Here is a 25245-nt window from a genome sequence, read left to right as displayed (position 1 = left end):
TGCGCATGCGCCGCCCCGCCCCCCCGGCGCTCGCCCCGCCCCCGGCGCCCGCCCTGCCCCCGGCTCCCGGCAGACGGGCGGCGCAGCGCGGAGCGGAGCGCGGGGCGCAGCGCAGCCGCGGAGCCGCCATGGAGGCGCCGCCCGCTCCCCCCGCCGTACCGCCCGCTCCCTGTAGCGCGGCCCGCAGCCTGCAGGACGAGTTGACTTGCCCGGTGTGCTTGGAGTACTTCAACGACCCGGTGCTGGTAGCCGAGTGCGGTCATAACTTCTGCCGCGCCTGCGTGACCCAGTGCTGGGAGGACTCGGCGCGACGGCTTTGCTGCCCGCAGTGCCGGGAACCGGTGCCGCAACGGCTGTTTCGCCCTAATCGTTCTCTCGGTAATATCGTTCACATCGTCCGCCAGCTCGGGCTGCCGCCGGGCCCCGCAGAACCGCCGCCGGGCCCTCCCGCTCCCGCCCCGCCGTTGCCCGCCGCCGCTCCGCCCGGGCCGCCCGGGCCGCCGCGCTGCCCCCGCCACGGTGAACCGCTGCGGCTCTACTGCGTGCAGGATCGCCGCGCCGTCTGCGTTGTCTGCCACCTCTCCCGGGAGCACCGGACCCACACCGTGCTGCCCGCCGAGGAGGCGGCCCACGCCGCAGAGGTCAGTGTTAGAGGGGGCAGCCCCCACCCCCCGGCCCATTGGGAACTCTCCGGAATGCTGGGGTGCAATGGGAGCACCCCCCCCCCCCCGGGGAGACCACCTCGGGTGCGGTAGGGGACACCCCACCCCCCCGGGAGAAAGAGTACTGGGAGCCCCCCCGGAATGCAGTGGTGCAATGGGAGCACCCCCCGGGGAGCCGTTCTCCCCTCCCTGCAGCATGGGGGATGCGCCAAGGGAAGAGCACAAGGGGCACCCCCCACCCCCCCCTTCGCTTTAGGGGTGCAGAACGGGGACCCCCTGCCAAGCTTCCGTGCAGGGAGGCAGGATACGGGGTGCAATACGGACTCAGGGCTCAAATCCACCCCCCACCGCCCCCCAGCAGGGACACACTGGGGTGGGGGGAATGCCCTCGATGCAGAATGGAGCTGAGTTTAACTGGGAAGAATCTGGGAGGGGGTGTCAGCTGGTTTGGTTCCCTGTGTGAAATAATGCTGAACTGGTATGGGAATCCCTGGAGATCTGGGCGGGTGTGAGTGTGCAAAATAGGGGTAGGCACCCCAAAATCCTCAGCTCCCCCTTCCCTGGGCAGAAAAGCTCTGGAGTGAGCGTGGAGCCTGGCTTCTGCAGGTAGAGGGGTGGGTTTCTAGCACCAAGCACAATCTGGGGTTAAAGCGGAGCAGGGATCCTTCAGGAGTGGCTTACCCCCTCCCCCCCAAAAAAAAAAACCAACAAAAAACCCCAACCCCAACCCCAAAAAAACCCAACAGCCAAACAAAAAACCCAGCACAGGGCAGCTGAGCAACGTGACGCAGAACACAGAGTGAATCCAGAGCCTGGCCTGGCCTCCGCGGCTCGATCTCTGCCGAAACCACCGTGGTGATGAAGGGGAGACCCCCGCATGGCCGTGCGGGGGGCTCCTTGATGGGGATAACTAGGAATTAATAATTAAGGGGGGGTGGGGTGAGCGTGGCAGCCTGACCCTGAGCGGCCAGGCCTCGTTCCTCTGGCAGGGTGGAGGAAAACCAAGATGCCGGACAGGGAGCAGATGTTTACTGCGCAGCAGCGGCTGGAGGAGGAGGGTGGCACTGGCACAGCCGGGGTGATCCCCACAGGGGAAGGGGGCTTGCGTGATCATTAACAGCTGCATATTAATTATTGCAATTAGCGCTGTCGAGGCAGGTGGCACCAAAGGCTTTGCTACTGAATTTTGCACCGAAATTGCGGCGGGTGCCCAGTTGCGCCATCCTTGCCCGCTTCGGTGGCCGGGGTTGCTCTTCATGGGAAGCTGAAGCTTGAGTTGGCATTGTTTCCCCCCTCGCCCCCAAATTTGGGATCTCGTCCTTTTTTTAGGACCACAGTGCCCATAGGCAGGTCCGCCACTGAATGCTGCTCAGGCTGTTGCTCTCCCTCGGTTTTTCCCCCCCCTCGCTAATAGGCTTTTACGTGTTTTTAACAACTGGTTGTTACTCCTTGGAGGCTGCTTGTAACCTGCGCTCCCGTCTTTCTGATCATTGCTTTTCTCTCGTGCTTAAATTCTGCGTTACCATCAGTTCTGTGGTAGCAAGCCCCGGTTTGCACAGCTGGTTAACAGCAGCAAAATCTCTGTAGCTTTGCATTTTATTTATGAAAGATCTGTCGTTGCTTGCTCCCTAAAGCCCTGCTGCTTTTTGTTTAGTGTTGCTAGGAGTGTCTCCAGCTTCCTTGGAGGTCAAATGATTTAAACAAGGACAGGCATGACAGTTTCCACTAATAAGCTGTTAATAAACTTAGCAAGAAGCCTGGAGGCAGGCGGCCCCTCCGTCTTGGTGGGTTTTTTTTTTTTTTTTTTTTTTTTGTTTTGTTTTGTTTTGCCTTACTGCGTTTTATTCCTCCTCCTGCACCTGGCTCCATGCTGCTCAGGCTGTTCAGGGGCCAGTTTTTTTGGGCTGTCTGGGGAAAGTTTTTGGCTTTCTTGGCATGCCCAAAACTTAACAGTTGGAGATAACGGGGCAGGGGAAGACATGCAGCGATGGCCTCACCTCAGTTCGGGTTCGTGGTATTCTCCAGCTGCAAAAAAAAAACCATATTTGATGAAATTTGGCCAGTTTTAGCAGCAGTGCTGGGGGGAACCCCCCATCATCCCTTTCCTCCGTATTCCTGATCCCGAATAGGAAAGATTCCCAACAGATCTCTTTTCTCTCCTTCCAGGAGGTGCCACAGGAGCATTTGAGCTCCTTGAGGAAAGGGCGTGAAGAAGCCAAGGCTGAGAGGGAGAGGCAGAGCGAAGACTTGCTGGTGAGTGCCTCGGGCTGGGGGTTTCCCCAGACCTCCCCTGGCCATGGGGATGTCTGTCTCACGTGGGTTTCCCCTCTGGGTTTTGTAGAAGCAGACGGAAGTGGAGAGGCAGAAGATTGTGGCCGAGTGCAAGGAGCTCCGAGGCTTCCTGGAGGAGAAGGAGCAGCTCCTGCTGTCCCGTCTGGAGGAGCTGGACAGAGACATCGTCAAGAGGAGAGATGAGAGTGTCTCCCGGCTTTCTGAGGAGATCGCCCAGCTTGATAAGCTGCTGGGTGAGCAAGGAGAGAACGGCCCCGGCAACCAGTCTGGGCAGGTGAGACTCCTGGGACTTGTCCTCCCAGCCCAGAGGTTATGGTGGAGGAGGTACAAAACTTGGGAGAGCTCGGGGGTTTGGATGCCTGGGGACAAAAATCCATTTACGGGGACCACAGGATGCTGAGGTGCTCTGCTGAGGAGCAGCTCGGATCCAATTAAGTCGGTGCTGGAGCTGGCCCAGCTGTGAGTCGGGGTTTTTGACTGGCTGCTGGGCTGTTTTTGCAAGTGGGAACCCAGATTTTAGCACAGCTTTGGGGGGTTCGGTTGGCCTTTGTAGTAGCGAAGCTGCTTGGTTCTCTTTTGATAGAAATAACCAGACAAATGTCCCAAATGCTTTGTGTTGCTCCATTGCTGCTGTGAGCCCTGAATCCTTACGGCTTTTGCGGCTTGATGGCAATCATGATTTTTCTTAGTGTCTTTTAAAAAAAAAGCACTTTTTTCCCGCCCCCACCCACACCAAAAAAGAAAAAGGGGAAGGAAAAAAAAAACCCAACCCCATGTTTATAAACTAATTCTGCCACCTCCGTGAGTCCAACTATGTGGTGCTTTGGAAACAGCTGCTGAGAGCTGATCCCCTCAGCAAAGCAGCCATGGGGCCAGTTTTGGGGAGGATTTTGGAGGCTGTGAGGTAGAAGAAAGACTTGTACTGATTAGTTTTTTGGTTTGTTTTTTTTTTTTTTTTTTTACTCTCTCTCCAGGGTGTTGCCCCAGCTGGAAGCAGGTGAGTGAACCTGAGCCCTTGCTGGGTTAACTGGGAGGCTCACAGCGGAGGCAGAGCTGGTGTTGCGAGGATGTACACCCCATCCAGCATCGCTTCTGCCTCCTTTATGGTTCTCACCCACACCCGGGTGTTGCCTTTCAGGCACACCCAGACCTTCACGAAGGGGATTCATGACCGGTGGGGTTGCGGGAGGGTTTGGGTGTCCTCAAACTGCAGCGTAACTCAGCTGGTGAGGGACTAAACCCCTGTGGTTAAGGACCAGTATCAAAAGCTGGATCAGGCTGCTCAGGGCTGAGCCTCAGCAAAGCATGGAGATCCCCCGCCAGCCCCACATCTCTGTGCCTCGTACTGGGCAGCCCCAAACTGGACTGGTCCTTGGGTCCAGTTTGGCCTCACAAGTGCTGACAGAGGTCCAACACCGAACCTCTTCAGTGCCAGGGCAAGTTTCTTCCCTGCCTCTAGTTTGGAGATTGTATTTTTTTCTGGAGGGAATCTTAACGCTGCTTTCTCCTCCCCAGCTTTGAGAGCTGGATGTTTTGCAAGCCGGAGGCTGGCTTCGCAGAGTTGGAGAAGAAACTAAAGAGCTTTTCCCAGAAGAGTGCAGTGCTGAAAGAAGTCTTGCTGGAGTTCAAGGGTGAGTGCTGAAAAAGGTTTTCTTTAAAAGTTGGTGCCTCTTCACATGAACCTAACACTTAATTCAGCTCAGAAGATGGTTTGAGCTGGGCTCTTATTTTTCCCTTGGGCTTGTTGGGAGAAGCCTTGATTGTCTGAGCGTCTGCTTATCGAAAAGAAAAAGCTCTGGTCGCTTGAAAAGCAGCGCATTTCCCTCGGATTTCTGCATGGAAGTCTGACGTAGCTGTACGTGGTTGTTCCCAAGCAGCAGTAAGGCAGGAGCGAGGTCGTGTGTGCGTAGGCAGTCCCCGGGGACTCCCCATGTGCAAAGGGATCTAAATTTCTTTTTTTTTCTTCCCTCAGAGAACCTCCGGTTCGAGCTGGAGAATGACACAGGTGAGCACGGTTTGCGTTTTGGGAGTCTGACCTTCATTTTTCGCAAGGCTTAATTTGGGAGTTTCAGCTTCCGTGGGGAGGATCTAAGCGGTAGGACCTTCAAGCTAGCCTTGGAGGTCAGGAGAAGAGAAAATTACTGCTGTGCTGCCAAGGGAGGGGGGGGGAAAACCCCCGAACCAGATCCAGCTGCCGGATGGAGTCCGTGAAAGGGGCAGCCCATGAGCTGGGTAGGAGACTGGGGGGTTAGGAGGACTCTTCAGAAGCTGATCCACTCTACCCGAAGCGAGGAGACCTTTGGCCCCGCTGGTGGGTGTTGAGTTAGCTCAGAGATGGACTTTGCAAGCTTTGCATTTGCTGCTGGGAGTTCGGGGATGTCGCTGGGCTCAGGACAGACCCGTTTTGCCTTTGGCAGGCCCTGATCTTCCCCGCTTGCCGTTGTTTTCAGACTGTGCGCCCCCCCCCCCCCCCAGTACAGAAGCAGCCCTTAAACACGAGGGTATCTGTGCTCATTCCTCTCTGGCACTTGCTAGTGACTTGGGGAGAGGGAGGGAAAAAAAAAAAAAAAAAAGTGATTTCTGCTCAAAAAATTCTATTCCAGAGCAAGGAGGCGCCTCGGATGGGGCGGGCCTGCAGTACAGGCCTGGCTGTTTCTCTACTTTAATTAGAAAGTGGAGCCTGATCTTTGTTCCCCCGCGGGTTTGGGTGCTTCAGGCGGTTGGAGGTGACTCTCCTGGTGTTGTCCCGGTCTGGTTTGGGGCAGAGATGATGAATCCCCTCGGAGGGTGGCTCATGTCTGTGTTTTTCCCCCTTCTCAGGTGATCTCTCTCTGGACCCAGACACGGCCAACCCCTACCTGGTGCTGTCGGAGGACAAGAGGAGCGTGCGGCTCAGGAGCGCTCCCCAGGAACTCCCAGCAAACCCCAAGAGATTCGATTACTCCTTCTGCGTGCTGGCGGCAGAGGGTTTCGTAGCTGGGAGGCATTACTGGGAGGTGGAGGTGGGAGATGGCGAGAGCTGGGTCCTGGGGGCAGCCCGTGAGTCTGTGCGAAGGAAGGAGAAAATCGACTTTGCTCCGGAAGAGGGGATCTGGGCGGTGGGGCTGAACTGGAAGGGGAAGAATTGGGATCAGTATCAGGCTTTCACCTCCCCAGAGACGCCCTTGTCCCTGTGTGAGAGGCCCAGGAAGATCGGGGTGTACCTGGACTACGAAGGCGGGTGGGTGGCGTTTTACAATGCCGATAACATGGCTCCCATCTTTACCTTCACAGCCGCTTTCACCGAAAAGATCTTTCCTTTCTTCTGGCTCTTCTACGTGGGCTCCTCGCTTTCCCTTTGCAATTGACCCGTCCAGTTTCTTTAACCCTCCCCAAGGTGACCTGCAAGTAGTGCCCAGTCCTGTCCCCTTTCCCCCTTGCTTTCAGAGGACCCCACAACTCCTGATTGTCCCTTGTTCGGCTTTCGGGTTCATGTTTTCTTGTTGCGTTTTAAAGTTTTGAGTCTCTTTTACCCTGAAAAAAAAACCTTCCTTTGGGGGCATCGACCATTGAGGGGGGGGCTGCTTAAATAGCCCCTACGTGGGGTTATTTCCCCCACTATGGCCTGTTGTGTAAGCAGCCCCGTTTTTTTGGGGGTTTTTTTTTTTTTTTTTAGTCTTGTTTTGTTTGAAGTTGGCTGCCCCATGTAAACAGGGATGTAACCAGGGAGAAAAGCTTCCTTAGGGGCTTTATCGCATCCTGCATCGATCCGTAGCCAAAGCCACCTGCTTTTGTGCACCCCGGGAGGTTCTTGAGGGCTACAAAACCTGGGCGAGGAGGAGAGGTGCCGTATCCAAGCCCTGATTTCTGACACCTGTTGCTCTGCAGGTCACCTTTTAGCTTCCCCCCACCCCCCACCCCCCCCCATCCTCGCTTTCCTTTCCTCCTTGGGAAAGGGTCCAGCCTGTTCCGCGGCTGCTAGCGCTAAGAGAGCAAAACCCGACGATCTCCCTCGTCGCTTCCCCCCCCCCCCCCCCTCCCCGTTAACGCTGAAGCATCCACAGGGCTGGAGTTAGAGCGGAGCCCTGGGGAGCGAGTAAAGGGGCGATGGATGCTTTGGGGTCGCCCCAAAAGCTGGCAGGGGAGAGCCCGCGGGGGCTGGGGCGTGCTTGGCCGTGCAGAGTGCGTGGGGAATCTTGGTGGGTGGGGGGAGCTCCCTCCCCCTGGAAACTCGGGCCGTGTGGTGGGGAAGGAGGGGGGAAGCCTTGTTTTAGGTGTGATCTCGCGCGCGCTTACAAACCCCTGCCTGCCCTTGTGTGATCCCGCGATGCTGTTACGTCTCTTTGCCCTGTCACTCTGTTTAGTGGGAAAATAAAAGTTGCTGTGCAAAAAAAAAAAAACAAAAAAAAAAAACACCACCAAAAAAAAAAAACCACCACCAAAAAAACCAACCAACTAAAAAACCCACAAACCCAGTACCCTCAAAAAAAAGTGCCCAACAATCTGATGTTTTTCTGTTCCGGCTGCAGAAGGAAAAGGGCAAGGACCCACCATCTGCGCCCAGGAGAGGACGGGGTGGGGAAGGGGTGCTGGGCTGGGGGGAACTGGGGTGCTTGTTCCAGGAACTGCCCCAGATTTCAGGAAAACCCTGAGCAGCAGCGGGGCAGGCTGTGCCGCCGCTAACCCTGCTGTTTGCCCTTGGTCCAGGAGCTCTCACAACCCATTTTTTGGGGCGTTAAACGCCTTCGTTATCACTTTCTTCTAAGCCGACAGCACAGTTGGGAGAAGGGGCCACCCTCTGGCTCACAGCTGGGATTTAGTCCTTGTTGCAGCTGCTGCTCAGAATTAGTGGAAAAACCCACCTCTAGCACTCTTCTCTCCTGGAACGTGCTTTTTTTTTAAATTTATTTTCACCCTCCAGTTGCTATTTGAGGTCACAGCCTGACTTGTAATCCCTACAGCCAGCCCCAGTTTGAGTCCCCGGCTCCCACAGGCGCTCCAGCCTCCCTGCAGCCCCTTTATCTGTGTCAAAAGCATCTTCCAGCCCCCACTTCGCAGGGTTTTGGGATTTTTGATAAACCCTGTTGAGCTGTGACCTTCAAGGCTGCGTAACTACTACAGTCCTTTGCAAAAAGGCTCAATAAAAGGCAAGGGATGCTCGGAGGGCTGGGGGAAGCATCACCGGATCAAGTAATGCCCATTTCTGAGGCCAGAACCTACTGTTAACTTCCCGATCTAACTTGCCCTTATTTATTTTTTTTTTTTAATTGTGCTAAATACAGATGAGCTTTGGCCGGGGCGTTGAGGCAGGCTGCCCACACAGAAGTCTCGCTTTTCTACCTCTTGTTTTTCATAGAAACAGCACTGAGGCGCAGAGGCGGCCGGCGCAAGTGGGGAAACCCACTTTATTTTGTGTGTAAAAAAAAAAAAAAAAAAAAAAAAAAAAAAGTCTTTACTAAGGGCCCTGGCGATGCCTCCGGCAGCCTCACACTCCCTCCTCGCAGGAAGATGCTCTCTGCTTGTGGCGGTGCTGCTGCCAGGTTGGGTGGGAAAGCCTTCGGTGGGATTTCCCCCCGTCCTTTGTATTTTTGGCACCTGGACGTGGTGCTGCCACGTGCCGTGGGGGCCGGCGTCATTTCACCTTGCTCCCTTGGTCCTCCTGGCCCCACGGGAGGCCACGAACTGGAGGATGAGTCCTGCTACAAGCCACCGCCGTCCCTCACCTGGCCTCAGGGCGCAGCTGGATCCTGCCCACCGCCCCTCTGATATTCGGATGAGGCTGCAAAAGGAGATGGGGGGGTCTTCTCCGGTTCACCACCACTCCCCGGAGCATCTCCGAGCCCTGGCATCTCCACGGCCACCATTCCGGGTACCTCCGGCTGCTCTGGCCCTGCCTGCATCCCTGCGCCAAAGTCGGGCAGTGGGGATGGCACAGTCTGCCCCTGGCCCCCCTCAGCTTGGGGGGGTCCACCGGGCACCTCCGGGTGACTTTTGCTTTTATGGGCAGTGACGTTGTCTTTCTTCTCAAACTTCTTGCCGCAGATGTCACAGGAGAACTGGTAGAAGGAGTCAGCGTCGTGTTTCTTCATGTGCCAGTTCAGGGAGGCTTTCTGGCGGCAGGTGAAGCCACAGATCTCACACCTGGGAGAAAGCAGGGCAGGATTCAAGGTAAAATCATTTTGAAAAAAAAAAAAAAAACCAAACCCAAAAAAGGTGCTACAAGGGATTAAGCACGAGGGAGAACGGGCCCCGCATCATCTTGATGCTGCGGTTCTAGGTGGGTTTAGCAAAGCCACCGCTCTTAGCTCTGTGCGGCTTCAGCACACCCTCCGGGCAAGGAAACACACTGCTCTCATTAAATCCCAGCTTATTAAAAGCTTCTCCAAATCGAGCCCGCGCCCTGAAGCTGCTGGATCAGACCGCAGCTGGCCCTGGGGCCAGGAACCTTCAGGCAAAGCAAAAATAACAGCCGGTCCTCCGGCTGCCCGCGGCAGGCAGCTCGGGTCTCCGTAGAGCCACGCGCCAAGAAGCCGATTTCGAGTTGAAAAGCAACAAGAAAAAATCCTGATGGCACCCGGGGAGTCCAACGGTCGCAAGGATGGGACTGGTACTTACTGCAGGGGTTTCTCCCCTGTGTGGATACGCCTGTGGATGATCAAGTTGCTGCTGGTACGAAAGGAACGGGCGCAGAATTCACAGATATAGTCCCGCTTGTCTGTGGGGCAGAAGAAAAAAAAACAAACAAAAAAAAAAACCCAACAAACAAAACCAACAATTAGGGGCTGATCCAGCCTAGAAGAGCAGTCTGGGGGCCTTTCCTGATGTATTTTAGGAGGCGGGATGCTTTCCCAGCACAGAAAGAGAGATGGACAATAGATCTTGGGAGCAGAAAGCAAAGAGGTGTGGTGAACATCTACCAGGGGACGCAAACGTGAACGGCGAGGAGGTGGCGGTGGCCAGCCGTAACCCAGCAGAGGTGGGACCTGCGCCGGGGAGGACGTGCAGGGAGGTACGTGTCTGTACGGGAGGGGGCCGTGCCTGCAGAGAGGCAGCCAGCTCTCACCGCTGTGCAGTTTCTCGTGCTCCTTGAGGTGCTTCTTGAAGTTGAAGGACTTCCCGCAGCTGGGCTCTGAGCAGGTGAAGGTCTTCTGGTGGACGTGCTGGTACTTCTTGTGGTGCTGCCGTTTGGAGGAGAAAAAGGGGGAGGAAGAAGAGAGGAGGTCGGTGCTGAGAAGCTGCGCTTGAAGAAAGCCCAAGGGCACCTTCCAGCAATACCCACCCGCCCCCCATTTTGCTCCCTGAAGCACAAAGTGGGACATCAAGTGACCTCCGGCACCCTGAGCTGCTGCTGAACACACGGGGCCAAGTCCCGTACCTATCGCCCAGCTTCAAAAAGCCACAGGCAATTCAGGTTGCCCAATTCCAGCTCTGGAACAACAGCCAAGACGCCCCAAACCAAGCTTGGCCAGGCAAAACCTGACTCATCTGCTGGGTCACCAGAGCTCCCAGTAGCCCCAGAAGAGAGGGGGAGCGGGAGGGCTGCTCGGCTGCACCTCCCGGGGTGCGAGGGGGGGATTTAAGCCCAACAGTTGCCCCCAGCCCTCACATTCAGGTACTGGCGGTTGGAGAAGATCTTGCCACAGCCTTCGAAGTCGCACAGGAGGATCTCGCGCTTCGCTGCCTTCCTGCGGGAGACAGGGTGGAAGCCATCATCAGGATGAGCAGGAAGGAGAGCCAAAAAAGCTGTGGCTTTTGCATTTGGCACCCCGCTAAGTCCTCCTCCCCCATCTTCCCTCTTACCCACCCACCAAAGGCTTAAGTTAGGCAAATAAAGTCCTTCAGGAGGCTCCCGTCAGAGCAAGCGTTGCTTGTCCAGGGTGTCCCACCATGGAAGGGCTGGGAAATGGCACGTCAGCTTCTCCCTTCCCCACCAGCCCCACGTACCTGATCCTCTTCGGGCCGATCTGGGCCACGTCCTCGTCGCATGGCCGGGCTCGCCTCTTGCAGCTGCAACGAGAAAGAAGCACCTTGAGCGAGGGTCTTGTCCCCTCTCTCTGTCCGCAGCCTCAGAGCCAATAAGCCGCGGTCCTCCAGCCTCACAGCTGATGGGTTTCCAAGCAAACCCTACGTTAAAATCATCCTCTGGGCGACCATTTATCTTTTATTTCTTCCATTTTGGGAATTCCATCTCTCTCGCCATCAGAGCAGGAAACATCATTAACAAATGCACCTTTCAGACACTATAAATAGGAATATATTCTTTATTACTCATTACAAAAAGTCTTTCACATGGTTTTGGGTATGTCCCAGGTCATTTAAGATTGCTGTCAACCTCACGCCAGCCTCGTTCAATCTACAATTTATCCTCAGCTCCGTGGAAACAGCAGCTATTTCTGGCTGACATCCTGAAATTAAAGAAAGCTACGTTAAAAACAACAGGCGTTCTTTTGTGGGGAGGAGAAATAAAGAGATCGTTAATAGATGATGATGCCAGACCACATCCTCAGCACTGAATAAAAATAGGGGCTGGGCATCTTTGTCCACAATCTCTTAAAAATGTTTTAGCATCAGCTCATGATGGCATTGCCTTTGGGAAGCGAGAAGAAGATGAGTGCACCCAAGTCCGTAAGCTCTTGCTTTCACTCATAAAATAGTATTTTGTCTCTATTCTTCCAGTTGCTGCAACGCGGGCGGGGAAAACGAATCAAACGCTTGTAAATACAACCTCTGTAACCGAACTCAGCGTTAAAGAGGGCAGCATGGACCTGAACTTTACAAAGGGCTTTGGAGACAGAGGGTTGAAAGCCCCAAAACTGCACCGGTGGCCCAGGAAAGCCAACGGCCGCTTGCATCAGCCGCTTCTGCAAACCTCCGGGTGCATCTTTAGGCACTAACGCACTTTTGGAGGTCTGAACACCAGGCTTTGGAATGGAAAGCATGCAGGACCTCAAGAAATGCCAGAGAGAGAACGAAAATAAAATATCCCTCTTCTAATTTGCTTTTGGCCTTAACAAGGACTACCTAGAACTAACCCAAACCTTTCCACCCTCAAACTGAATTTAAGAGCCTGGTGTCACCCTGGTGCTACGTGTCCAGCAATGGGCAGGGAGAGGAGAAAAGCAACTGCCAGATTTACCGTCACATTTTCCTTTGCTGGGACTGGGTCTCAGGGAGGGCATTCCCTCTTCCAGTGAGCTGCGAGGCAGTTTCAGAGCTGAAAGGAGACAGAAGGGTGTTTAAAACAAAAAAGCGGCAGCAATACCATGTCAAAGTGAAAAAGTAAATTGATAAAAGCCTTAACAGAGCAGCACAATACTTACGTGGCAAGTTCTGGGGCGTGTGTTTTGCTGCTGGTCCCATCTTTCATAGGACGCAGGAAGGCAAGATGTGTTACAGAGCGGTGTTACATGGTCACTCCGGCTAACTCCAGTGAAAAAAGGGGGTTTTAACGCCCTCGTCGTATTCAAAGTGTAAGAAAATCCAGCAAGGCGATCTCTCCTTGTGCGTCAGACCCAAGAGGCAACGCACGGACAATCCTCTTGTTTCAGCATTGAGACCAAACTCTATGTTAAATATTCTTGCATAAAGACCCAGCAAATAACTGAGTTATGATCTGAGCTTATTCAGGACAGAAAAGTGAACCCTGAGCCCACATGGCTGGGAAGAAAAGATTAAAACCTGACCCTCGGCCTCAAACAGGCAGTGGTAGAGTGCTTGCAAAAGTAAGTTAATTGTAAATAAGTCATTACCAAGCTACCCTTGACCAACACCTGGGTCACAGGTGCTGCTGTTGCTTCTCATCTCCCCACGGGCTTGAGCTGCTGGGCAATAGAGCTGGGCATATAGAACTGTCCTGGCTGCTGGGAGCCCCGTATCTATAGGTGGAAACAGCAGTCCCTGTGCTTACGCAGAAGGCGGAGGGGTGGGACACATGCATTTTTTGCTACTGCAACCTCCAGGCTGCTCAGCAGCTTCAGCACCCACCACGGTGGAGATTTAAGGGGTCTCTGTCCCCCTCTGAGGGCAATCCTTTTCCCAGCAGTACATCCTTGCTCCTTGACCGCCCAGGACCGGTTCCATGAGAGACACAGTGGACGGAACAAAGACTCGTTCAGCAGCGCGATCGGTATGCCAGACCCCAGCTTTGCAAGTTCCAGCACCCAGCGAGGCCAAGGAACGCAGCTCTGCCCTGTGGATGATGGCACCACGAGAAGGCTTAACCCCCCCTGGGGACACGTGGCTCTTGCCTGACCCAGAGCTCAGGGCTTGAACATCATTTATTGTTGGGTTGGATGGTTTCCATCTGGTTTCTTAGCACAGAAAGTAGCATCACCTCCAACATACCCCAAAACTCTCGTTCGGTGTCCACGGAGAGAGCCCGATGCCCGTCTCTCATGTCATCACACTGATGTGGCCACCATGGCTCACCTGACTCGTCCACTCATCTCCGATGGGGTGGAGCTGGTCAGACTCGGCTCATTTCGGGGCTGCTCCTCCTTTATGGGTTTCTTACGGGCTTTGGTCTGGCTTTGTTGTCGCTGCGGCTCAGAGTCACTGGGGGAGAAGACAAGACATGGGATAGGGAAGATGGTTTAGATGGTTGGACGTGGTAGAACATTGCTTGGATGCGGCTGGATTTGGCTGGACATGACTGGACGTGGCTAAGCGCTCCTCACCTGTCCAGAGATGGGTGGTAGTTCTCATCACGCAGGTCATCAGTGTAGGCAAGGTCATCATCCTCGGCAAAGTCCTCGTCCTCTTCCTCTTGGGGCTCAGCCCCCTGCTCCGTTTTCTCCTCTGGAACGAGTGCACTGCAGGAACACAACAATCAAAGTCAACTCTGCTGCAGCACGTTTTAATCATGGAAGGTCTTCACTAAAACACTGGCTGCCCACCGAAGAACTCAAGGGATGAGATGGATGGGTCCAAACTTGACCTTCAACTCCAGAGAGCCCACTTAGACACCGGGGGGAAGAGTCATGCGTAACACCACTCACCTCCTGTGATCTTCTGCCGTGGTCCCCATCTCTGCTGGCACTTTGGGAGCTGCAAGAAGATGATGGGAGCTGCAGTAAGTTGAAGTGGGGCTGGTTGAGCTGGGATGTTGGGGGAGGCAGAGGAGGGCAGAGGAGGGCAGGGAGCGGGCTAGCAGCAGGGGTGGGAAGCCTGCAGGTTTTGGAAAGGACCTGCATGCTGCCACCCCACTGACCAGAAGAAATGAGGGCCAAGTTACTCCAAAACACTCTACTGGAAGAAGCTCAGCCTCTTCTCAAGTAGCTACTAAAGGGCACTGCACGGGAAAAAAAAAAAAAAAAAAAAAAAAAGAGACTTTTCTCCCTGATTTTCAGTCTCGGTGAGCAACAAGAGCCACGGCTCTTGGAAACTGCTGAGAGCTGCATCTGTGTGGGCTCAGCAAGGTCTTCTGCTCAACACCTGCAATGAACCCGAGATCCCCGAGTTCTACTTTTCCAGGGGAAGGACGAAGAAGATAAGGGTTCATTTTGTGGTAGGAACGAGTCTGGTGGGAGACGCCTTTACCTGTTTTTCCAGCAAAGGCCCAGAGATTTGTTTTACATGATGGTGCTGTCAAATATGGAGCAAGAGGGAGACAACAGGGTTGGGGCAACATCTTATCCCAGTGAGGTGGTGGCCAATGTGCCCCTAGGACTGGGAGAAGGGCTGAAGATGGGGAATCAAGAAGCCAATGGGGAAATGAGGGTGGAGAAGGAAGGGGATGCAGAGGAGCTCACCTGCATCACCATCATCGCCACCATCGCTACCAGCTGCTGGCTCCTCTCTCTGGTCCCCATCAGCGACGGGCGACTGAGCTGCTCCCTCCAGTTTGGCTTCGCCCTTCCCAGCACCGGACTCAGCGGCCAGCCCTGCTCGGCGGAGCGAGCGCCGGCGGCCGGTGGTTGGTGGGGACGTGCACCCCGAGTCCCCCTGTTGTTCCTCTCCGTGGTGGCTGGTCGTGGGGGTCCGGTACCCTGCTGCCTCAGGGACACCCCAGGAGAAGCTGTGCCCAGCCACACATTCCCACACCAGCTGGGACGTGCTGCCTGGAGCTGGGGGCTTCACGTCGGGGATGAAACCACACTCTTGGCCATGACCATGGGACAGGGCAACCAGGCGCTGCAGGGCATCGGCATGGAGAAGGCTGGGCTCCGGCTCGCCTGGTGAAGGCACAAAAAACCAGACCGACTGGTGAAGGTCAGCTTTGTAGTTGCTCTCCACCGTGTAAAGCCAGTGTAGGGCAGCTGGGACATCTGCTGGGGTCACCCTCCACCTTCCCCACCACCTCATGCAGGCTCTGCTGTTCCCACCATATTAAGAGCTCCACTTTTTTACCAACCCCCAAAACCTCAAATATTCCACACCCCCCCAAAAAAAAAAAAAAAGCCGGGGATGCCAACAACGCAAACGCAGCCAAACCCAGGGAGCAATTTGCCCCCTGCCAGGGGGGTGAGCGACTCCAGGTCCATCTCCAGCACCCAGGTGCTCAGCACAATGCGGATCTCCTCTCTTGACCATAAACCCCTTTTTGGACCCAAAATTATCGAGGATTTGGGGTGGGAGGCACCTACCTGGGCTCCAGACGCAGCCGTGGGAGCTGTACCTGCAGTGGGAGGAGGGGGAGTGAGCAAGCTCAGACCTTTCTTTTCCCCGTCCCAAGGGTTTTTAAGGGTTTTGCAGCCCCCCACTCAGACCTGTCGAGGAGGAACTGGGCCAACTGGGAGTGCAGGGCGAAGCCGAGCTGCTCCTTGAGGCGACACCAGCGTTCCAGGTGCCCCCCGATGCGGATGCGGCATTTACTGCGGCGGGCATCCAGCTCCCGGCGCTTCTGCCGTCGGATGCAGTCGGGGACGCGCTGCCGGCCCGGGCGGCCCAGCTCCATGGCGGGGGGCTGGGGGGGGCACACAGGGATGGGACACGGGAGGGGAATCCCGGGGTGGCCAGGCGCCATGCGGGGGCGGGCACGGAGGGTGCTGGAGGGGGAGTCGGGGGGACACGGGGCGGCCCAGCACCGCGGCGGGGCCGGGGGGCCGCAGCGTGGGCCCGGGGGACAGGCCACCGCGCCCGCCCCCCGCCAACTGAAACCCCGCCCCCTCGCCGCAGCCCCGCCCACAACGCCGCTTGGCTCCTCCCCTCCCGGATCCCGCCTTTCTCCTGTCGCCCCCCCCGCAAGCCCCGCCTCCCGCCTTCCCGCCATTTCCCCCCGCTCCCCCCCCACCCACCCCCCCCCCACCCCCCGACCTCCCCCGCCGCAGCCCCGTTCCCGCCACCGGGCCTTAAAGCGGGCGCTGCGGCGGGGGAAGGGAAAGACGACGGGAAGAGAAGGGCCGAGGCTCCGGCCCGCTACCGCCACCCCGGCCGCAGCCGTCCCGCCCGCCGGCAAACCTCCTCCGCCGGGCCGCGCTCCATCTCACCCCGAGGTGGCCCCACCCCAGGACCGTGCCCCCTTTAAGAGCCAGAGGCGCCCCCCTCCCCCCTCCCCCCCCCCCCCCCCCATCGCTCACGCTGCTCAGGGACCGGCACAAGATGGCGAAGGGCCCGCCCCGCCGCGCATGCGCAGCACGGCCCCGCCCCCCCGCCCGCCGCCGGCCCCACGCTCCCGGGCGCCATGTTGGACTCGGGATCCAGCGTCAGGGGAGCGGGGGTAGACGTGGTCCCGGTTTCGGTCTTTTTTGAGGTGAAATATTCCTCCTTGCAGGCAATTTTACAGCCGCGCCGAAGGTATTTTTCATCTCCACTCTCGGGGTGTGGTTTGGTTGCCATCAGAGGGGAAGGTGGAGCCCAGAACCAGCCCCATACCCCTTCCCTTGGAGCCGGCCTCGAAGCCGTACCAATAATAATAATATAAATAAACAGTAAGATAAAAGCTAACGCAGCTTTAGTGTCACCCCAGTGTGGCCTGTTCCATGCTCGCCCTATGCTCCTTCCCATTGCTCCAGGGTTTTTTTTCCAGTGGCGGCTGAGTCATCCCCATTGCCCAAATTATCCTGATTTTACATACCGTTTTCCCCACCCACTTGAGCATCTTTTTTTTTTTTTCGGGCTTTGCTCTCCCGGCAACAGCTTGTCTTATCGACAAAGCTGTCAGAAACTTGGCACGTCTTGCCAGCGTATTTCTACCTCACTTTCCCCCAGAGGGTGTTTTCTTAAAAAAAAAAAAAAATAATTAAAAGGTATTTTAATAATGGCTTGTATTTTTTTTTTTTAATATAGAAATAGTTCTCATTCCCTTACCCCAGCATCACATCCTGCAGGGTGGCTTCCATCCGCAGGGCACCCACCGTACTGCTGCTCAGTGAAGCCTCGTGGATGGCATCGATGGTGCCACCAGACGATCTCATTGTCATAAAAATCATTTTTCACCCCATGATGATTCTTTTTTTCCCCACTCTCAGCATCCATCCATAGTGGTTTTTCTGGGGGATGCGATCGAGGATTTTGGTGCGTTTGGACCAGTGTCTCCAATGCTAGTGGCTTCACCCCGTGGTTTGTCCTGACCGGCCCCCCAGCCACCACTCCCTCATATGCCAATTACTATGCAAAAGAGGGGGCAGCTCCCTGCCCTGCTGTTCCCAGTTTAGAAGAGGATGAATACAGGTGTGGGGGTGATCCCCTGCCCCCCCCGGCTCAGAGCTGGATGGCTTCTTTCCAGCAGATCCACCCCGATGCCGAGCTGCGGCTGTCGGAGCTGATCCTGTTCTCCCTCAGCATCCCGCAGCTTTTGTCTTTATCTCAGAAGCTCAGCCGGAACCTGCGGGTGCAGGAGGGAGCCCGTGGCACGTCAGGAAGGTCTCTTGGGTCCCTTGGGTGACGGTGGAGCCGCCACCACGACACCCATCCCTCCCCGAAGCGCTCCGGCTCCGGTCCCTGCGGGAGCCATCCAGCCAGGTCCAGCCCTTCCCAGCAGAGAGGACGGTGAGGCCAATCCGGAAGATCTGGCGGGTTTCCGTATGGTTTTATTTAGGAAATCTTATATCGGGAGAGAGGGCTAGGGGTGACGATGACGTGCCGGGGTCGCTAACCCAAACCAGGCTCCAGCCTGTCCCCACACTGACCCCATGGCTGTCCCCCACACTCTGGCGCTGGCTAAGTCATGCTGGAGGCTTGGTTGGGCACAGGGTGCTGACCCCAGGTTTCTCGGTGAGACTTTAGCGCTTCCCCAGGTGCCACAAGCCCCTCCTGGCATCCATCCCCCATCCTCAACGCCATCGGTCCCTTCCCTGGTCCCCCCAGCACCAGCAGCTGGGTGCCTGGATTGCTGGTGTTCCAGTCCTGCTTGCTGGTGTTCCAGGGGCTGATCCTGCTGGCCGCTCAATAGCACTCGGTCCTGTGCAGCGTCCAGCTTGCACCCCTCACCCTCTGAGAGATAGTCAGTGCCTCCTTCAGCCGCCAAGAAGCCACCTTGTCCCCTGCACATCCAGAGAAGGACAAGCGTGCCGGTCCTGTTCGCTCCCCAGGTACACCGGGATGCCCTGAGCTTCACTCAGCTCTCCGGTTCAGGGGGAAAGCTGGGAAAGCTGGTGGTGCAGAGGTGCGTTGTGGCCGGGGCACGCTACCTTGCGGCTCTGATGAGCAGAGACCTTTCCTCAGCTCCAAGCCGACGTCCTCCAGGATGGTGTTGCCGTCTCCTACGTTCCTGCTCACGTTTCTGTGGGTTCCTGGGCTCTCTGACTGCTGGTGGAGAACTGCAAGGCAAGGATGGAGCACACAGAGGGACTGGCTCCCCAGGTGTGATGCCCGCCGAGATCTACTGGCACGTGGCCCAGCAGGCTGCAGGGAAGTGCCTGGGATGGATCCTGACGCCAAGTGGGAGCTCAGAGCCCCCCAGCCCTCCCCTCCCCCTTCCTGTTAGCTCAGCTTACCCCAAGCCTTGATCTGAGCATCTCATGGCAGGGGGTCGAGAGTTGGCCTCGTGGTCCCAACCCAGAGCAGAGCCCAGGCCACCTCCTTTTGGGGTGCAGGGTCATCACCTCTGTGTTCAACCCCCCCACACTTAGAACTGCCTCCACCCCGCTGCTGCTTTGCACTGGCGACAGGATGGTGCCCCTCTGCCCCTGGCGTGAGGTGGCACGTGAGATACGGAGGCATCGGAGGGGATGGCTGCAGGAAGCCCTACGGGAGTGGCCTCTGCCACAAAACAAGCTGTGCCGGCTTCATCCGTGCAGCCCACGGGGGCCAGACACAAGGGTGAAGGGCTCTTCACCACCTTCCAGCGACCCCTCGCAGCACAGCGCGCCCACGGACACCCGTAGCGTGCTGACGGCGGCTTTGGTTTGGGGTCTCTGCTGTTCTGGGCCCGCACCGACCTCGAAGGCTCATCCCCAGATCGCTGCTGGCCCCAGATCCACCCAGCAATGGGGACAGTGGATCCTGACAGAAGCCGCTGTGCCCCGGCTCATGGCTTGCACCCAGAGTTGCTCCCACAGCCTGACGGCATTCCTTGGGCGCTAGACAAAAGCGCCTTTGATTTATTTTCACGTGCTGCTTGCGAGGACGTTGCTTCACTGGTCAGCAATGTTTCCCCTTACCAAGGCCATGATCTAGAACAATGTTTGCCTGTAACATTTTTGACATGATTTTTGGGACACAAGTCCTTTATTTCCCACAAGCCCAGTGCATTTGAGAGTATTTTCTGACGCTCCAGTTTGTTGTTCCCCGCTTGGTGCCTTTTCCCCGCCTCTTCATCATCTGCTGGTTTAACTCCAAAATGCACCAAGCTGAAGCCTGGGGGAGGAATAATTTTTGGGGACGGTAGCAAAAAGCTACATCCATCAAAACCAATTGAAAACAAGTGTTTGGGGAGAAAAAAAATATCCTTTTTATTCTTCCCTCAGCAAAGACATGAAGGTTGTTCTTACTTGATAAATATTTGCTACAGATTGGGGTAGGTAATCGAATTTGTATTTACAGGGGTGATGCTGAGCAGTATGCCAGCTGTGCGTCTGTTGCAAGAGCTGTGTGTGTATCTGTATACATATCCACACAGTTTCAGTCAGTGCGGAGGTTCTTTCTTTGAAAAGCTGCACCTGTCGAGGACTTTTCAAGGGTTGGTTGAAGGATCTGCAGATCCTGCTTTCTGTTTTGCACAGCTGGATATTTTTTTTCTGTTACAGCGGGGGTTTTCTTGTAAAAATAGCTCCGATGGCATGGCTTTTGCTTCTCTGAGAAGAAACTCAAATCTGTTGATGTTTTACTGTGGGATCTGGAACCAGGACAAGATCAAAACCCGGAAGAGTTTAATGTAAGTGGTCTTATTTAAATTTTTAAATCAAATCTAAATTAAAGTCTTTAAATTTAAAGGAATACCTGGCTGTGGGAGGTTTCTTCTGAGTGGATGTAGGCGGGGATATGGAAAAAGGAGGAGGAAAAGAAGCTTCGAGGAAAGCAAGAGATTTAGAAAAATGTGCTGTGGCTACCTCTTGTGCTGCTGAGCAAACTCTGAGCTTTTGAGGGGATTGTGAGCTTTTCTTCTTTTTATTCTGCTGACCACAGGAGCATCCTGGCAAAACCCCAGGACTGAGAAGAACCTGGCTGGTCCCTGGTGCCGTGCTGCGGTCTCAGAGTGTCCTTGACCTTCCTTACCTTGCTTCTGGTGGAGGTGAGGGACACGCTCGTCCCCAGAGGGTACTGCTGTCCCCTCAGAGGCACCAGGGATGGCAGAAGCTGTTCCCGATGCAGGTACATACGCGCCATCCCCTGTCCCAGAAGCTTTAAGACCTGCCTTGTGGGTGATGGGAGGGGGGGGGGGCGGTTTCTGTGCTTTGGGCAGGGGGACGTGGCTCAGATAGGTTCAAGGGCCATCCAGCACATCTTGGGGTGACCTGGGGGTCCTGGAGTGGAGATTGGAGCTGAAAACACCTTATAGCTGAAGAAGTGGGGAAGTAATTAAGGCAACATCTCTCCAGGGCAAACAAAGCGTGGCACAAGCCAATAAAGTCAAGGCTGGCTTGGAAAAACAAAGTGAATCCCTTTTTTCTGAAGGTGGAAATCACGTTTTCCTTCCTACCGTGCATGTAGACCGGATGAAAGGAAAATACTGCTTTTTTCCCGGGACAGGTAAAGGTTTCGGCAGTGGGGTGGCTACAGGGGTGGCTTCTGTGAGACGAAGCCAGAGGCTTTGGCCATGTCCCATGGGGCCGGTGCCAGCTGGTTCCGAGATGGGCCAGCTGGTGGCCAAGGCAGAGTGAACCAGTGACAGTGGCAGTGCCCCTGTGATTGCATGTTAAGAAGGAAAAAACAAAAACCTGCTCCAGCTGAAGAGACTAGGTGAGAGCAACAGCCCTGCCAGGGCCAGGGAAGGAGGAGGGGCAGGAGCAGAGACCCCCGTGGTGAAGCCCATGGCAAGGCAGGCCGTGTCCCTCAGCCCGTGGAGGTCCACGGTGGAGCAGGGGGAGTGTGAGGAGGAAGGAGCAGCAGAAACGTGTGATGAACTGACCGCAACCCCCATTCCCCAGCCCCCCGCGCCGCGCAGGAGGAGGACCTAGAGAAACTGGGAATTCCATTACGCCTGGGAAGAAGGGAGGGGTGGGGAAAAGGTGTTATTTCTGATGTGAACGGTAATAAATTAAAACTAATTTTCCCCAAGTCGAGTCTGTTTTGCCCGTGACGGTAACTGCTGAGTGATCTCCTGTCCTGATCCCCACCCACGAGCCCTTCGTTGCATTTTCTCTCCCCTGCCTGGCTGAGGACACGAGTGATGGAGCAGCTTTGATGGGCACCTGGCATCCAGCCAGGGTGAACCCACTGCCCTTTTACTTGCCTGAGCTTCTTGCTTTTGTACAGGCGAAGACCCCCCCACCGTGACGATTCTGTCACAGCGAACAGCGGAGGAAGGGAGCCGTAAGCGTCTTGTTTTGGGGATGTTGTTTTGGAGTTTGCGGCTGGGCTTAGTGTGACGGTGGGCAGATAAAATTCAGTTAAAATGGCCGGGGTGAGGGGGGTGTAAGAAAGGTGAAGCTGCTTGCAAGCTTGGGCACAGGGCAGCCCAAGCTGCGGGGCTGGGGGTTGGTGCCCATCTCTCGTGGTGGAGAGGGGGTGGAGAGGATGCGGCGAGCTCGGGCGGTCCCAAAAATCCTTGGAGGCTGATGGAGGCACTGGGATGCACCCCCTGAACTGAGCCTGCACCCCGCGGTGCCCCCCCCACATGCTTTGTGGCTGTATTTAAAGGTGCTGAAGGCACCTGGGGCAGGGAATACAAGAGCTGCAGGGAGCTTGGGATGCTCTTCGTGCCACGGGTTTGCCGGCTGTGCCTCTTCCGTGTGGTTTGTCCCCAGGTTTTAGCCTCAAGTGCATTAAAGATAAAAAAATCCCCATCGGGGTCACCGTGGTCATAGCAGCACTGCTCATCACCATCATCGCGCTGGCAGGTAAGTGCCCGCCGACAAAATCTTCTCCTCCCCTGGAGAAAAGCCACTGGTGTAAGACACCAGGATGCGTTCTGCTTCTTTCCAGCTAAGAAACGCCCGTCCTGTCCCTCCTGCCCCTCTCCCGTCCTTCCCAGCTGCCTGGAAAATGGGATCGGGTACAGGGGGAAGTGCTTTTACTTCACGGAGGATGAAGCGGACTGGAACAGGAGTCAGATCTCTTGCCTTTCTCATGGAGCCCACTTGGCCACCATCGACACCCAGGAGGAGCTGGTAAATAAGAAATCCCTGAGGAACTGGTGTGTCAATTTGGGAAGCAGATTTGGGATTCCCCTGGAGGGAGACGCAAAGATATATATGATGCTTGCTTTCCCCCCACCCCCCCCCCTTCCAGCGTTTTCTCTTGCGCTACGGGAATCTTTTGCATTACTGGGTTGGTCTGCGAAGGGAAGGTGCTGGACCTTGGAAATGGTTCAACGAGTCTCTCTTCAACAACATGTACGTCCTGGCTTCTGGAGAACATAACCATGCCCTAGGCTGAGATGGGTCAGGGATTGAAGGCAAGAAGACACACATATATATAAATTTAATGAGGTGGGAGCAATTAAACACCACTTTTTTTTTTTTTTTTTCGCTTGAGCTAAAGCACTTGGGCTGCGGCCCGTGGATTTGTGTGATGCAGGTGCTGGCAGGGGATTGAGGGCATCCCTGGATGAAACCCCCTGGGACCAAGCAAGTGAAAATATTCCCTCCTTTGTGGAGCGCGAGGCAGTTTTTGTTCTGCATGGGGCGGGTTGTTTGCTGGGAAACATTGCTGAGCACCATTAATCCGTATGGGAAATGCTGAACTGCGGACCTGTGGCTGACAGTGACCTTTTTGCTTCCCTTTTAGTTTTTCCTTCTGGTCTTTCATGCAGGTTCGATGTCCGGGGCAACGGACAATGTGCCTATATCAATGCTGACGGGATCAGCAGCGACCGGTGCTCCCAGATGAAATACTTTGTCTGCAGCCACTGGCAAAAGCTCCCCAACAGGACTCAGAAGGATTTTAAAACCCTTCTGGATTTCTCCTGACATTTCCTCCTCGTCAGAGGAGATCAACCACAAGGTGCTATTAACCTCATGCAACAAGGCAGTGAGTTTTCCGATGGAGCATGTTTATTTCAGTTTTAACTTACAAAAGTCAAAACTCCTCATGACAACGACACGGAGCTGTGACCAAAGGATCCTTGCTTTACTCTAACCGCTAGTGTCTTTCCAGCTTCTGCAGTTGCGAGGAGGCTTGGCAATATTCCGGAGGCTTGGGAATATTCAAGAGACTTGGAAAACTCCCTGCTTTGCTGGTGGTTGCTGCGCTGTGAAGCTCAGTTTTGCTGGTTTTGGGGGGTCTTTTTTTTTTTTTTTTTTTTGTGTGTGTGTGGATTTGGAGGAGCTGGAGGTGAGGGGCAGAAATGCAAAGTGGAGAAATAAAGTAGAATTGCTTCGGGGTCCCTCTGGCCAGTGCGTGGGAGAAGCCCCCAGCCTCAGCGAGGAGCCACCAAACTGCTGCTCGGGGATGTCGTCACGGCTTAAACACACCAGTGACTGAGCCCCACGCAGCCCACCCCCCACAGTGGGATGGGGGAGCCGATCAGAAGAGTAAAAGTGAGGAAACTCATGGGCTGAGGTAAAGAAGGTTTAATAGGTGAAGCAAAAGCCGCACATGCAAGAAAAGCAAAACAAGGAATTTGTTCACCGCTCCGCGTCGGCAGGCAGGTGCTCAGCCATTGCCACCAGCTTTGTGGGAAGACCCAAATATTGTCCTTGAACCTTCCCAGCTCCTTTTTGAGCCGGAGGGAAACCAAAAACCGAAAGCAACCAAACAAGAAGCCCCGTGCTGGTTTCCACCCCCAGCAGTGTCTTGCTCACCTCCGCCCTGCGAGGCGCCAAAGGATGTGGCTTTTTGCAGCATCCACTCACAGGATGCTCTTGTGCCTCTACTGACAAAATTATCATCCGCTGCCAGAAAGCTCAAAACATGGGGCAGAGCAGAAAGAACGTCTCCAATGTGCGGTCACTTTGTCCTTTTGTGTCCGCGTGGCTGCAAAAGAGCGAGTTTGAGGTGCTTCTTTTGAGGCCTTGGTACTTTCAGTTCTCTAATTTTGGTGCAGCTTATGACCCTTCAAGTGAGCTGTGAGGTTTTCACATGAAATAGCAAGAGAAAAGAAAAAGAAGCAACTGGAAATGTTCTTCCTCCTTTGCTTGGGCTGGGAAGAGGCAACTGACTTGGCTGGAAGATGGTGATGGGGTCACTATTATTGCTTGTTTTTATTAGGAGAAAGGGAAATAACGCACCCTGTAGAAATACCTAAGAACTAGAATTTATTGTCAGACCAACAGATGCTTTAACTTGAAGTACAACTGCTTCTTAATGCTCCAGTTACAGAAATAATCCAAATGACTTGACTTTTGTTGAGGCTTATCCATAACACAGGCAGTCCAAAGATAGTCCTCTCCTTGGATATTCAGCTCTTTGCCACCCAATGTGGTGGCACAGTGAGGTTTTCAGCATCCCGTATCCCCTGGAATAATAAAATATTGGTGGTGGAGGTTTGCTGGGAGTTACTGTTAAATATTTAGCCAACCTGTTTGCTAACTGGTTATGCCCTTTCCTCTTTTTACTGGTCCAGAGGGTGGTTTATGCCACAGTTACAGGTTTTAGACATTGCACAAAGCTTCGCGAAACTGAGACGGAAAGGGATTGCGTTATAGCAGAAGGTCAGGGAAGGGCTAGTTTCCCCTCCAGAACTTTTTCATCCATCGCTAAGACTTTGGCAATAACAAACAGGCTGAGCTGTGAGGCCGTAAAGTTTGATTGGCAAGGTTGGGTATGAGTGGTACCACCCGTCACGGGGTGTGCCTGGGGAACAAAATACGTTTTGGAAGACTTTATGGAG

The 25245-nt window shown here is 55.0% G+C and overlaps 3 protein-coding genes across 17 annotated transcripts; 2 read left to right on the top strand and 1 right to left on the bottom strand.

The window, feature by feature from the left end:
• Window positions 1–38: 38 nt before the first annotated feature.
• Window positions 39–7368, top strand: LOC308055978 (E3 ubiquitin-protein ligase TRIM7-like). The gene is made up of 7 exons (XM_080370667.1): window positions 39–641; window positions 2829–2915; window positions 3004–3228; window positions 3929–3951; window positions 4470–4585; window positions 4927–4959; window positions 5775–7368. Exons 1-7 carry the CDS (start codon window positions 129–131, stop codon window positions 6299–6301), a joined length of 1524 nt encoding a protein of 507 aa, XP_080226793.1. The 5' UTR covers window positions 39–128; the 3' UTR covers window positions 6302–7368.
• Window positions 7369–8354: 986 nt separating this feature from the next.
• ZNF692 (zinc finger protein 692) lies at window positions 8355–16487 on the bottom strand. Of its 8 annotated transcripts, none has more exons than XM_080370635.1 (12): window positions 16451–16487; window positions 15641–15837; window positions 15518–15549; window positions 14684–15134; window positions 14472–14612; window positions 13931–13979; window positions 13610–13744; window positions 13362–13487; window positions 10878–10940; window positions 10540–10618; window positions 9549–10111; window positions 8355–9074 (listed from the first exon to the last, which is right to left on the bottom strand). In XM_080370635.1, exons 2-12 carry the CDS (start codon window positions 15756–15758, stop codon window positions 8663–8665), a joined length of 2169 nt encoding a protein of 722 aa, XP_080226761.1. In that variant the 5' UTR covers window positions 15759–15837; window positions 16451–16487; the 3' UTR covers window positions 8355–8662. The 8 variants fall into 8 exon arrangements, with proteins under 8 accessions (XP_080226761.1, XP_080226758.1, XP_080226757.1 ...); XM_080370632.1 differs by having other exon boundaries at window positions 14684–15106; window positions 16451–16481; XM_080370631.1 differs by lacking the exon at window positions 16451–16487 and adding an exon at window positions 16332–16434 and having other exon boundaries at window positions 14684–15106.
• Window positions 16488–16542: 55 nt separating this feature from the next.
• LOC308056003 (C-type lectin domain family 2 member B-like) lies at window positions 16543–24897 on the top strand. 8 transcript variants are annotated; one of them, XM_080370739.1, is made up of 10 exons: window positions 16543–16667; window positions 17683–17861; window positions 20060–20187; window positions 20439–20624; window positions 20852–21002; window positions 21729–21785; window positions 22220–22312; window positions 22398–22582; window positions 22704–22807; window positions 23227–24897. In XM_080370739.1, the coding sequence occupies exons 4-10, from the start codon at window positions 20619–20621 to the stop codon at window positions 23381–23383; spliced, it is 753 nt and encodes a 250-aa protein (XP_080226865.1). In that variant the 5' UTR covers window positions 16543–16667; window positions 17683–17861; window positions 20060–20187; window positions 20439–20618; the 3' UTR covers window positions 23384–24897. The 8 variants fall into 8 exon arrangements, 7 of the variants coding, with proteins under 7 accessions (XP_080226865.1, XP_080226869.1, XP_080226867.1 ...); XM_080370738.1 differs by lacking the exons at window positions 16543–16667; window positions 17683–17861 and adding an exon at window positions 18683–19830; XM_080370741.1 differs by lacking the exons at window positions 16543–16667; window positions 17683–17861 and having other exon boundaries at window positions 18678–20187; window positions 22704–22869; window positions 23227–23341.
• Window positions 24898–25245: the final 348 nt, after the last annotated feature.

The sequence above is a fragment of the Falco punctatus genome (assembly GCF_963210335.1).
Source record: "Falco punctatus genome assembly, chromosome: 21".
Taxonomy (NCBI): domain Eukaryota; kingdom Metazoa; phylum Chordata; class Aves; order Falconiformes; family Falconidae; genus Falco; species Falco punctatus.
This window is presented reverse-complemented; position numbering and strand designations above follow the sequence as displayed.

What these genes read in the sequence shown, in the direction of transcription:
- LOC308055978 (XM_080370667.1), top strand. Translation starts at nt 129, where the DNA reads ATGGAGGCGCCGCCCGCTCCCCCCGCCGTACCGCCCGCTCCCTGTAGC. An exon ending in GGCAGAGCGAAGACTTGCTG is followed by an intron (nt 2,916 to 3,003) that starts GTGAGTGCCTCG and finishes TGGGTTTTGTAG; the next exon opens with AAGCAGACGGAAGTGGAGAG. An exon ending in CGAGCTGGAGAATGACACAG is followed by an intron (nt 4,960 to 5,774) that starts GTGAGCACGGTT and finishes CCCCCTTCTCAG; the next exon opens with GTGATCTCTCTCTGGACCCA.
- ZNF692 (XM_080370629.1), bottom strand. Translation starts at nt 15,897, where the DNA reads ATGGCGCCTGGCCACCCCGGGATTCCCCTCCCGTGTCCCATCCCTGTG. An exon ending in ACGGCAGAAGATCACAGGAG is followed by an intron (nt 13,745 to 13,930) that starts GTGAGTGGTGTT and finishes GTGTTCCTGCAG; the next exon opens with TGCACTCGTTCCAGAGGAGA. An exon ending in ATCGGCCCGAAGAGGATCAG is followed by an intron (nt 10,619 to 10,877) that starts GTACGTGGGGCT and finishes TGTCTCCCGCAG; the next exon opens with GAAGGCAGCGAAGCGCGAGA.
- LOC308056003 (XM_080370739.1), top strand. An exon ending in CTGCTTTTTTCCCGGGACAG is followed by an intron (nt 21,003 to 21,728) that starts GTAAAGGTTTCG and finishes GCTTTTGTACAG; the next exon opens with GCGAAGACCCCCCCACCGTG. An exon ending in CACCATCATCGCGCTGGCAG is followed by an intron (nt 22,313 to 22,397) that starts GTAAGTGCCCGC and finishes GCTTCTTTCCAG; the next exon opens with CTAAGAAACGCCCGTCCTGT.